General features: G+C 42.5%; 1 protein-coding gene across 2 annotated transcripts; it reads left to right on the forward strand.

Moving 5' to 3' along the window:
* Nucleotides 1-614: 614 nt before the first annotated feature.
* On the forward strand, nucleotides 615-7,914 carry LOC115580831 (COUP transcription factor 2-like). 2 transcript variants are annotated; one of them, XM_030415516.1, is made up of 3 exons: nucleotides 615-1,825; nucleotides 3,053-3,577; nucleotides 5,955-7,914. In XM_030415516.1, the coding sequence occupies exons 1-3, from the start codon at nucleotides 1,294-1,296 to the stop codon at nucleotides 6,227-6,229; spliced, it is 1,332 nt and encodes a 443-aa protein (XP_030271376.1). In that variant the 5' UTR covers nucleotides 615-1,293; the 3' UTR covers nucleotides 6,230-7,914. The 2 variants fall into 2 exon arrangements, with proteins under 2 accessions (XP_030271376.1, XP_030271377.1); XM_030415517.1 differs by having other exon boundaries at nucleotides 625-1,792.
* Nucleotides 7,915-11,757: the final 3,843 nt, after the last annotated feature.

The following is an 11,757-nucleotide window of genomic DNA, read 5'->3' on the forward strand; positions in this document are numbered from 1 at the left end:
TGGAAAATTATTATCACATAAAAATAATGTTAAAAAAACAAACCAAAATGAGGATGAGAAAAGTCGAATTACACAAATCAAATTACAGGGTTGAAATGCTGCTGTGGAGATGGGCGGGGCGGTGATGCTGCAGTCTGTACATGCCCAGTGGACACTTTCAGTAACATGCATGTTGAAGACAACACATTAGAAACGTGGCAGATGGATCTCTTGAAGCCATGTAAATCAAATGCATCCTCCAGTGATAGGTAAGTCTCTGTGTAATTTACTGATGACACTAGGTGGCATCAAATTACTGCAGTGAGGATCTGCTGCGTCTGGTGCTCTCCTCCTCAGCGACCAATCAAGTGTGAGCTCAAGTTTATACTCTCCTTATTTCTCAGAGCAGAAGACAGAGACAAGGGTCTGACAGGATAGTGCAAACATTAAAGTCAAGAGGGCAACACACACACACACACACACACACACACACACACACACACACACAGGGAGAGAGAGTAGAAACCTAGTAAGGATCGGGAGAAGGAGGAGGAAAGGACTCACACCACACTCAGCAGTGTGCATCAACACAAACCCGACTGGAGCCCCATGCTGCTGCTCCCAGACCAGCTTCTCCTCGCGTTAGCCCCGCCCCAAACACGAACGTCACCGAGTCACAGCCCGTGACGTGTGGACGCACCATTCTCCTCCGCCGTCCCGGCCCGAAGCATCATCAAAATCATCATCCATCTCTCTCTCCCCCTCGCTCCCTCTCTCTCCTCTCTCTCTCTCCCCTCCGTTGTCTTTTTAATGTAACTTCTGACTGATCGGGAGAGCAGGGAGCGTCTGGAAAGCCTGGTCTGGCGACTCCATCTCTGATGAAGGATCTCCTCGCACGGCGCTGCGCTTAAAGCTGGACACACAAGACAGAAAGGAGCAGATTGAATTTTGTTTTGGATTTTTGGAATAACGTTTGCTTCCCTCCGTGGATCTTGCTGTGTGTCACTGTGGATGTTACAGTGCTTTATCTCGCTCTGAATGAAGCTTTCTTTTTGGATTTCCACCGCGCAGAGGCTGTTTCTGGGTGACTGCCCGTTATTTACTTGTGAAGTCGCGCGTTGCAATTATATCACCGATATTTTGTGAGCGCTGTTCGTTTTTTTTAAGGCGTTAACTTCTATTTAATTTTGTAAAAACATGCCGCAGTTGCCCTGAATTTCTGTCCGTGTTTCATGCAGACAATTCGTGTGCGTTAATTATCGCGTAAAAAAAAAGAGGAAAGTTGGGCGCGCAAAGTTTTTGGAGACGGTCGAGATGGCTATGGTGGCGTGGAGAAACACCGAGGGGGTCGGGGACGCTCAGGGGACGCTCTCCTCCCCGGTGTCCCAGGTCGCACCTCTGTCTCTGCCCGGAGAGCTGACGGGACACATGAACCCGGCACCCTCTCTGGAAATACCCCCGGCGGCAGCAGCACCTCAGGGCGCACCGCCGCCCAATCCATCCAGCACCACCACTGCCACCACGGCCGCCAACAATAACAACAACACCACCTCTTCCTCCTCCTCTTCCTCGTCCATGGACAAACACCAGAGCCAGCAGATCGAGTGCATCGTTTGCGGGGATAAATCCAGCGGGAAGCACTACGGACAGTTCACATGTGAGGGATGTAAGAGCTTCTTTAAACGCAGCGTCAGGAGGAACCTGACCTACACCTGCCGGGCCAACAGGAACTGTCCGGTGGACCAGCACCACCGCAACCAGTGCCAGTACTGTCGCCTCAAGAAATGCCTCAAAGTCGGCATGAGGAGGGAAGGTACGCGCTGGCATCCTCCTGTCGTTGATATCGGTATTATCCCGTCATATTGTGGTGCACCACATGGTTTGAGGAGGACATTGTTCAGTTTCACACTGTGCTCTGCGTTCAGCGACATGGTCTCCTCAGTCCCACACACTGCTAGCTTACACATTGTGTGCATGCTTTGTATAGATGGCGTTTATTGTTGTTTGTGGACACGGCCGGCTGTGTTTCTCTTTGTCTGGCCGGTGATGTTGTTCTGAGATATTTTCTCCGCATGTTCATATTCTATTCATAAGTGTCGGCGAGGCTGCTGCTGCCTACACAGTCCACCCATACTGTGCAGCCTACAGAGATTACTGAGAGCTCCGGCTAGCATCCAGTAGCATGTTTGTGATGGAGCTCCGGCCGCCGTGTGTCCGTCTGCACGGCCATTGTGTGACCGACACCGCCCGGAGCTGCCTTCAGTGTCACGCGCTCCAGCTCCACTCTATTTTTATTATTCAGTTATTTATTTATTTTTGCGACATTTCGGATTAATTTCGATGTGTTTTCGTTTCAGCTGTACCTTACAAGCGCGTCGCGTTCTGAGTGTTTCGTGTTGTTGACTCTGTGTGTGTGTGTGTGTGTGTGTGTGTGTGTGTATTCATAATGCATGCCGCTCGTACAGGCCCAACTTAGCCCTCTGTAGCCTGCTGTGACTCACAGTCAAACGAACTCAGTGACACTTGAGAGCGATACGAAGAGCTCCAGTGTAAATAAAGTTGTGGACGGAATCCTTCAGTTAAAAATAAAAAAAATAAGGAGGTTAAAAATCCCCACAGGCCTCGAAGGCTTCACGGGTCACGTTAGAGAACGTGGCTCGCAGCAGAGGACGTGAGTTCGGCGCACAAAGACCTCGGGGATGGCCTTGATTTTAAATAATAAATATATAAAATAAGGTCCTTCAGAGAGACACGGCCAAGATGGAAAAAAAAAATAAAAAAATCTCGCACGCCATTATCTGCAGGTCGTGGACTAGGAATAGATGGAATGAGACGTTTCTTTCCAGGAGCTGTCGAAAACAGTTATTCGTGTCCATGTCTGCAGAGCCGGTCCACCGGGCTGCCCGGCCGCACACATGAGCTCAGAGGTTTAAACACGGGCATGTGTGGGTGAGCTGTGGAGTTGTTTTAATTCACCTCTGCATTAAAAACACGTCCGTCTCCTCCATGTTGCAGTTTCTCTCCACATGTCACTGTGCTGTCGCCGGCTGACATGTGCTGTTCTCCCTTGCAGCGGTCCAGAGAGGCAGGCTTCCGACGCAGTCTTATCACGGCCAGTTCGCCCTGACGAACGGGGACCCTCTTCAGTGTCATTCCTACCTGTCGGGATACATCTCGCTGCTGCTGCGGGCCGAACCCTACCCGACCTCCAGGTTCGGCTCCCAGTGCCTGCAGAACAACAACATCATGGGCATCGAGAACATCTGTGAGCTGGCGGCCCGGATGCTCTTCAGCGCCGTGGAGTGGGCCCGCAACATCCCCTTCTTCCCGGACCTGCAGGTGACGGACCAGGTGGCGCTGCTCCGCCTCACCTGGAGCGAACTGTTCGTCCTGAACGCCGCGCAGTGCTCCATGCCCGTCCACGTCGCCCCGCTGCTGGCCGCCGCCGGCCTCCACGCGTCCCCGATGTCGGCGGACCGGGTGGTGGCCTTCATGGACCACATCCGGGTCTTCCAGGAGCAGGTGGAGAAGCTGAAGGTGCTGCACGTGGACTCAGCGGAGTACAGCTGCATCAAGGCCATCGTGCTGTTCACCACAGGTAAACTGTCGCCCTGTCAGCCGCACATGGAGGCAGCCTGCAGGCAGAGAGCTGTTAAAGGTGTGGACAGTGGTGTGATGGAGAAAACCAACTAAATAATGGAAAGAAAACACCACAGACCTGCTAACTGCAGTGTGGAAAATAAAAACAGAAATACACCCAGAACATTCACATTTTAAAATAATATAATACTTAATGGAAACGACCGAAAATCAAACCGAAATATATTTTTATTACTCAGAAAACTAATATTTTGTTAATAACGATGAAGCTCGGTAAAGTGTGAATTAATGAGGTGATTAAAACCTCTAAAAATGCTTTCGCAAATATTTGTCGTATTCGAAAAATATTTTCTTGTTTCAAAAAGTATTTAAATGTGCATTCTCGTCAAATGCGTGCTCCTAAAAAATACTTTAAAAATCAATACGTAAGGGAGAACTCGCGATAGTGTTCATTCATGTTCTCCCCATTTTACTTTAACCAAAAAAATAAAAATAAAAAATTAGGAAAAAAAATACGGAAGAGGCAAGAAACGAATCGGATGCGAATTATTTATATTTTCTGTGAATTTCAATGTGAACAAAAATGTGCGCAGACATAAAAAAAAAAGAAAGAAAAAAAAGAGAGAGGAAAGTGGCTTATATAATTCCTCTGCTGACCTAAAATGAACTTCTATGACCTCCTGCAGCTCCTCAGCTCTACAGGAGCACAGCTGAGTTATCAGTATTATGGAATTCATTATTATTGCAACATTTTAAAGGCTGTAAGTGACTTTTTGTGGTTTTACAAACTGCATTAAATCCCTGAAGCCCCTAAAATATAAAACACTTTGCAGGAATCACAGAGGAGCTGAAAATCACAGAGCAAACAAATAAAAAACAAAGAACTTAACAAGCAGGCTGTTTTATCTTATTGACCACTTTGTTATAATTATTATTTTATGTATTTTAAGCCCGAAATAGACAGCACTTAACTGAAAAAAATATGTTTTTAATGTATTTAAATATTTACGTCTTTAAGTTAATTTATAGGCTTTGAATGTAACATGTATTTATTATTAAATTATTGATTTGAATAATTAAACAGGGGGAATTTATGTATTTCTTAATGTGATTTATGCTGTTTCTCTAAATATAAATTATAGAAAGTAAGAAATGCAGATTGATGTATTTATTTTTCTTATGTCTTCAAATTGCCATTGAATGTGGCTTTCCTCTCTTCAAACACCTTCACTGAGAGGAGGGATGCTGTCGGTCCGCTCTGCACACTTTATCTCAGAGCCTGTCAGTTACAGTCTGAATGACATCTGATGGCTGGATCGTGCACAGGATCAAAAGAATGAGTGGCAGCAGAGTGAAAAATGAAAAATGGTCTCCTATGTAGGTCTATTTTGGTTCCTATGAGCACGTGAGCACGTGTCCTTAAACTGGGACACAGAGACCGTTCTTTAACCCCGGCTCTCATCCAGCCTGCAGCGCTACAGTGCAAACACAGAGCTCTGCTGTGTGGGGCCAGCCTACACATACAGTATGTAAAGCTCCTTCACAATAAAGCTGTGGCCACACTGGCTCCATCTTTGATCCTTAAAGCAGTGAGATTGATGAGATTTTATGACAGGCGACTGTGGTGATGGAGTTTTTCATGCACAATCCTTTGAGCACATTTAGGGATTTAACTTCACTTTGCACTGTACAATTCTATCTGACCATTTCTGACTGATCATTTTATATTTTGTTAAACGTTGTGTTACATGCACCTGCTTTCATTTTCTGTTACTATCTCACCCAGACTTTTCCTGATCTGCTTATTACAACATAATTCAAGTCCTCCTGCCCGTTCCTTTAATGCCGTCTTTACTTTAAAGAGCAGAACTGTTAAAGAGTAACCTGACCCCGGTTTAACATCACTCTAAATGTATTTACACAAAAGTATAAATACAGCTAGGAACGAGGACGTCAGAAACAAACGAGTTAAGAATGGTAAAGAATAAATAACGGTGAGGACTTAACTACATATGTGGGTGGTGTAGATGTGTGTATATGCTACAATCACTAATAGCCAACACCAAAACAGACTGTATGCAAGTCAATGGTTCTGCATGCTGCAAACAAGCAAAAGCAGTGTATAGAAGGAATGGGAGTATTGCAAAAAAATAGAAATACTGGATGAATATCTGTAAGGTGGATGCTACATTGTTTTTTGTCTAAATATATATCATCGTTTTGTCTCTGCTGGTTTCTCACCTATAACATAAAATCAACCTCTGATTTGTGTTGTTTCCACATGCTGCTGTGTGTAATCACAGTATTAAACTATTCCTTGTTTTGTTGATTTCCTGGTGAAACCCACGCCTCCTGTCGTGTTCCCTCTCCTGTAGATGCTTGTGGTCTGTCGGACGTGGCCCACGTGGAGGGTCTGCAGGAGAAGTCCCAGTGTGCGTTGGAGGAGTACGTGAGGAGCCAGTACCCCAACCAGCCCAACAGGTTTGGGAAGCTGCTGCTGCGCTTGCCTTCCCTCCGCACCGTCTCTTCTTCTGTCATAGAGCAGCTTTTCTTCGTCCGGCTCGTGGGGAAAACCCCCATAGAAACTCTGATCAGGGACATGCTGCTGTCCGGCAGCAGCTTCAACTGGCCCTACATGCCTATTCAGTAGAGGGAGAAGCTACAGTGGTGCTGCTAAGGTCAGGAAAAGGTCCCACAGTCGAATCAAGTCATTTCAGAACAGTGTAAAATCTCTGTTGCTTTGGAACAAGGGAAAACTGCCAGTGGAATGAGATGATTACAAGAATATCCAATGTCAAATTTTATCTCATTTTACAATTATTCTTAAACCAACCGCCATTTTGTTGAGAGCAGTATTCTGCACTGCGTCCCTGATAGAAACAAACCATTTGTCTGACATTTAATGATTCAACGGTGCTGGCAGAATTTTTGACTTGTTTAAAGACAAACTGTATTTCATTGGATGAAATGACTGGTTCTGATGGACGTTTGTTAGCCGCGTGGTGACCGCTCACCGTCTATGGTTTTTGGGATAACAAACAATATTTATTGGACCCTGTGTGTATATTTATCGTGCTTGTAAATTATGTTCTGGCTCCTTTTTTAAATGTTTTCGTATTTTTGCCCCAGCCAGTGGAAAAAAAAAAACTGCAGGGATTGTCTTGTGTCAACCTGTTTTATTTTTTATTTGTTTTTCGTTTTTTGTTTCTTACCTTCCAGACATGGCACTTTGGACTAAAGGAACATTTCAGAAAGATTTAACACAGGTGTTTGAGTCCCGACTTCATCTGACTTTAACCTATTTGCTCAATTGTGTACAGACAGAATGGCGAGATTAATGCTCTGTTTTACTGACTTTCGATTCTTATTCTATTTGCATTATCAACTTACAGCGAATGAGAAGAAAAAGAGCACAAAAAAAACATGTTTGGAAAATGCACTTCTGGTGATCAGGGTTCGGTTTGGCCAAGTAATGCATTACTCTCTTCATAGGTAATATCATTACTTTCTTACAAATATTCCTAGGAATACTTCCTGGCAGACTCATTATTTCCCGTTGCTGTAACGTCTCATTTCTGCTCTTTTTGCCACCTGAAAACAACATTTTCAAAGAATTATTTTTTTTTTTGAACGATCAGAGCATCAGGTCCATTTCTCTTTAAATTTGTGAATTTTGCCGCTAAGAAATTACATTTTAATGTTATTTCTCATCTAAACAGAGATGATGAACAGGTTAAAGGTTGAGGAGAAGGCTGAATGTGAGGTAGCTGTACGTGACCCTGATATTTTTTATATGTAGAGCGGTCAAAATCTTTTCACTGGTATTGTTACAGGGAAAAGTAATGACATTACTTTACCGGATTAATGCATTACCAAAACACTGCTGATCAATGTTTGTTACCAGGTCTTTATTACTGGCCGTCTCAGAGAGATTTTAGGAGCACTGGGCCTGATGTATACTCTAACTACAGATTCTTAATGGGACAAATGAGCTGTACACAACCTCCCAGGTCAAGTCACAAATCTATTTCATTAGAATTGATGCATTTATGAGCCCAGGCCGCTTAATGGCACAATAGACCACTGCAGGGTATTGCTGAACTGAAAGTGTGTGTGTGTGTGTGTGTGTGTGTGTGTGTGTGTGTGTGTGTGCGCGCGTGCATGCGTCTGTTTGGGTGTATGTGTGTGTGTACGAGTGTGTATTTGTGTTTACTTCTTTTTTGACAACCACTCTGATGTACTGTGAAAGCATATTGGTTAACATATTGGTACCGTATTAAATTATAACTCAAGATTTATAAATAAAGTGTATTTGGTTTATTTTGCCATTTCAAATCCATGTTGTTTATGACTCCCGAGGAAAAGAGGAAAAAGTGTGTGTTTATATACGTGTGTGTGTGTGTGTGTGTGTGTGTGAGCACATTAGTTACGCGAGTAAGAAAACGAGGAGCGAGCAGAGCTGTGTGCTGCTCTGGAGCCTGCTGGACTCTGATATTGTCACCAATCAGACATTTTAATCAAACTAATTGCTTCCTGTAGACAGACGTTATCTGTCTGTCAAGATTTACCCAAACTTGGCTTTTTTTGGAGACCTGCAGCAGGAACACGTGTAACTTTGCTCCTGCAGTTCTGCCACACTGGGCTCGATCAGGAAGTTAAACAACTGAAACACATTTAAATCACTGATAAAAAGAGCACACACCGCTGACCACCCTGATGTTATTTTATTTTATTTATTATAAAGCGGATGCAGGTCTTGGATTTTGTGTTTTTTTTCTCACAATTATTGGACCAAATTCATTTGTTTGCATATTGATCAATATTCAAAAACAGTTCAAGAAGAATCACAACACTCAAAAATGAACGTGTTATGCAAATATGGATAATAACCCAGTTAGAGAGTGCCATAAATGTCTGTTTCCTCCTAAATTAAACCAATTTAACTAATACTTAATATTACTGCTTAACACAAACTTAACATCTGCTAACAAACGTGTTTATTTTTTACTATCAAGGATTATATGAATTCATAAAGGTGGGTTAACTCTGCACAAGACAAGAGAGCCGAATGAAAATGGAATTATAATCGTGTCTGTGTTGCCAGATTGAGGAGGACAGAGAGGATTAAAGCAGCTTCTTTGCTTCTTAGTGGACAGAGAGCTAATGAGGGGCCCCTGAGTGCCCTGTCACAACAGTTTACCCTGAGGAGGATGAAGCTGGGCGCTCGACGGCCCCTGGGTGTTCTGGGCCAAAGGGCCAACATAAAACAATGGAGCATTTTCCCACACACGTACAGGTCCAGAGAAGAAGAAAACTGCCAAGGAGTATGGAGCAGTGGAGGAGAATCAGTGCAGGCCAGGCTGGGAGAATCAACAGCTCTGTGGCTCTGATGGATTTTATATCTGCTTCCGTGTTTTGGTCAGGTTGGTCAGTCAGAGATGAGAGAGCGGCTCCGCTGTTTGTGGCCGGCTGAAGCTGCAGCAGTCGTTACACAGCTTGGGTTGGATTCAGCCAATCAGCTTCCGGGAGCGAAGCCTGTAGCCAATCAGATCATTCTTTAAATATACATCTATGTTAGTATCAAGTGATGACCAGGATCCAACCTACAGACACTCCAGCTCTCATCTTACATTTTTAAAGTGATAGAATCCGGTTTCAAAATAAATCATGTATTTTTTTCTTCAGTGTTTTTTTTTTATTTTATTTTTTTGTAGGTTGATTAAATGTATTATGTTTTACGAAGCAGATCAGACTTCTGTGCATATTACTTGAGAAAGGCACTAAAACATAATGTAGGATAATTTGAGCCTGGTGTCATGGTGTAGACGCTTCTGGGTAATTATTGAAAAAGGGGGAATTCCGGTAAAAGCAAACAAGTCGTATGAAATTTATCCGTTTTATTTATTATTTTTTAAATGTAAAATATCTTAGGGTTGAAGCAGGAACGACGTCAGACGAGCCTCGGTGTTATTGATTCAGGGACCAAACTGGAGCCACGTGTTTATTTATATTTGTGCGTGTTTTTTTGTTTTGTTTTGTTTTGTTTTTAAATGTTATTTCACCTTTTTCCAGTTGGAGCATTTACAGCAGAGTTGTGAAATAAAAAATGAGCCATAATTACAACAATGTGAGCTGAGCTTCAGTGTGTTGGAGGGACGTGGCTGCATTACTGGACTTTCTCTGTGATGTGAAGTAACTGCTGACTGCAGCTGCTGAAGCCGCTTCAGACGCGCTGTAAAACGATAATTATCAGAGTCTGAGAGTCTATAATGATGCCGGACAGGTTCACAAAACTCCCCCCAAAAAATCTAATATCAGCACCACTGTGTTTACTGTGTGTCTTTACATTTTATTTTTTATTCTAATATTTAGAAATTATTTTAGTTTCAGTCCTAAAAAGGTTTTGGTTGGAGAATTATTGGACTGAAGTCAAACGGGGAGCAGAAAGCGGCTCTGCGTTACTCATCAACAAATAAAATAAATGTTCTTCTTCTGCACACAAAACTTTAACACAGTAGGAAATTAATTTTTCCTTTTCTTTCTTTTTTTCTTTTCCCGGGGAATGTTTCCTCGGATCGACGGTGTACAGATTGTAAAGCCCACTGAAGCAATTGTGATTTCTAGGACGTATAAATATCTCGGCGGTGTCTTTCTGTCCCCCGACGACGCAAACACACTCGAAAAAAGTCTGGAAAAAAACGCAGCCTGAACAACGTTTGTTCCCGCAGCAGAACTTTTTCTTTAAAGCTGTCGATGACTGAGAAAAGATCCGCAGTGTTGGTTCACTTCTCCTGTCACTGCTGCCTTTAATATGCAGGCTGTGACGGGAGTCGTGTCTGTTAAACAGTCTGACGGCATGAAGCGCCTGCAGGCTCCAACAATCAGCGCTGCTCCTTATATTTAACATAAAGTTAAAAAATAAATAAAAAGGAAAGAAAAGAAAAAATAAATAAATAAACTGTTGAATGTGTGAAATAAAGTCTCATTAATGTTTGATAACTTTGGGTTTATTTATTAGGGAACAAACCTGCGACATGTTCTACACCATCAGCTTCATTCGAAAAAACAACAGTTTCCATTTCATTCCCTTTTTATTTAAATGGATGCGTCTCTTGCAATCTTTTTTTTTTTTTTTTTTTTTAAACAAGTTTGTCTCATGTTTCTTCTGTGAAAGTTACATCTGAGTGGGAAAAAATAAAGTTTCCATATCTGAAACGTATTAAAAATATATTTCAGTAGGTTAGATAGTCACTAAACATTACTGTAACTGGAAAGCATAATGTTTGGTATTAATGATTATAGTAAGGCAGCATTAGTTGAAGTGGGAACAACAGCACAGTGGAAAATTACAACAAATATTCCTGCTCTCATCCAGTGACACAAGTTCTACTTTCCAATTATTTTATATACAAAAAAAATTATAATTATCACTTAACACATTTCTTCTTCTTTTCAATGTGTTTTATAGTCTTGCATTTTGTTATATACAATGTTGGATATCTTCACATTTATTTATTTATTTATTTATTCATCTCTTTGTTTAACTGTCTTTGCTGACCTTAATTTCTAAGGCGTCTCCTTGTTATTGTGATGAACGTAAAGGTTACAAGGTGTCACAGTCCTGAACTTTGTCCCATATTCAGGGAATCGCTGCACACAATAACACACACTGTACATTGGCTTAACTTAACGCCTTTAATCAGACCTGAGTCGGAAGCTAAAAACAACCAAAATCCTCTTTTCTCAAAAACACATCAAGCCCTATTCTGCCAAGAGGTTTCTACCACCAGACTCCTGCGTCAGCTTAGAAGAACCACATTAAATATTGTGCGAAAGGAATAAAAGAGCAGTTGCTCCGATGTCCCTGAGCGACTTTGCTGATTTGAAATGTGGTGTTATTGTGGCATACTGTACATTCTGGGAAATTAAACTCTCTTCCTTTGCTGGAATGAAGCTCCATCTGTCTGGAAGCTGGCATTAAATGGACCTGCAGGCTAAAACATCTGAGAACCAATTTCACGATTCTGTGCGAAGAGAGCCTGTTCAGAACAGAAGCAATCAATCTGGGACACATTTTACATGGAAGCCTCATCAGATCAAAGAAAAGTCTACTTTATTCTTTAGCAGCTGATCAGTGGCTCCACCTGATAATCACTGAGTCCATACTGGAAATACATT

Source organism: Sparus aurata, chromosome 4 (genome assembly GCF_900880675.1).
Source record: "Sparus aurata chromosome 4, fSpaAur1.1, whole genome shotgun sequence".
Classification (NCBI taxonomy): domain Eukaryota; kingdom Metazoa; phylum Chordata; class Actinopteri; order Spariformes; family Sparidae; genus Sparus; species Sparus aurata.

What these genes read in the sequence shown, in the direction of transcription:
- LOC115580831 (XM_030415516.1), top strand. Translation starts at nt 1,294, where the DNA reads ATGGCTATGGTGGCGTGGAGAAACACCGAGGGGGTCGGGGACGCTCAG. An exon ending in TCCTCCTGTCGTTGATATCG is followed by an intron (nt 1,826 to 3,052) that starts GTATTATCCCGT and finishes TCTCCCTTGCAG; the next exon opens with CGGTCCAGAGAGGCAGGCTT. An exon ending in CATCGTGCTGTTCACCACAG is followed by an intron (nt 3,578 to 5,954) that starts GTAAACTGTCGC and finishes CCTCTCCTGTAG; the next exon opens with ATGCTTGTGGTCTGTCGGAC.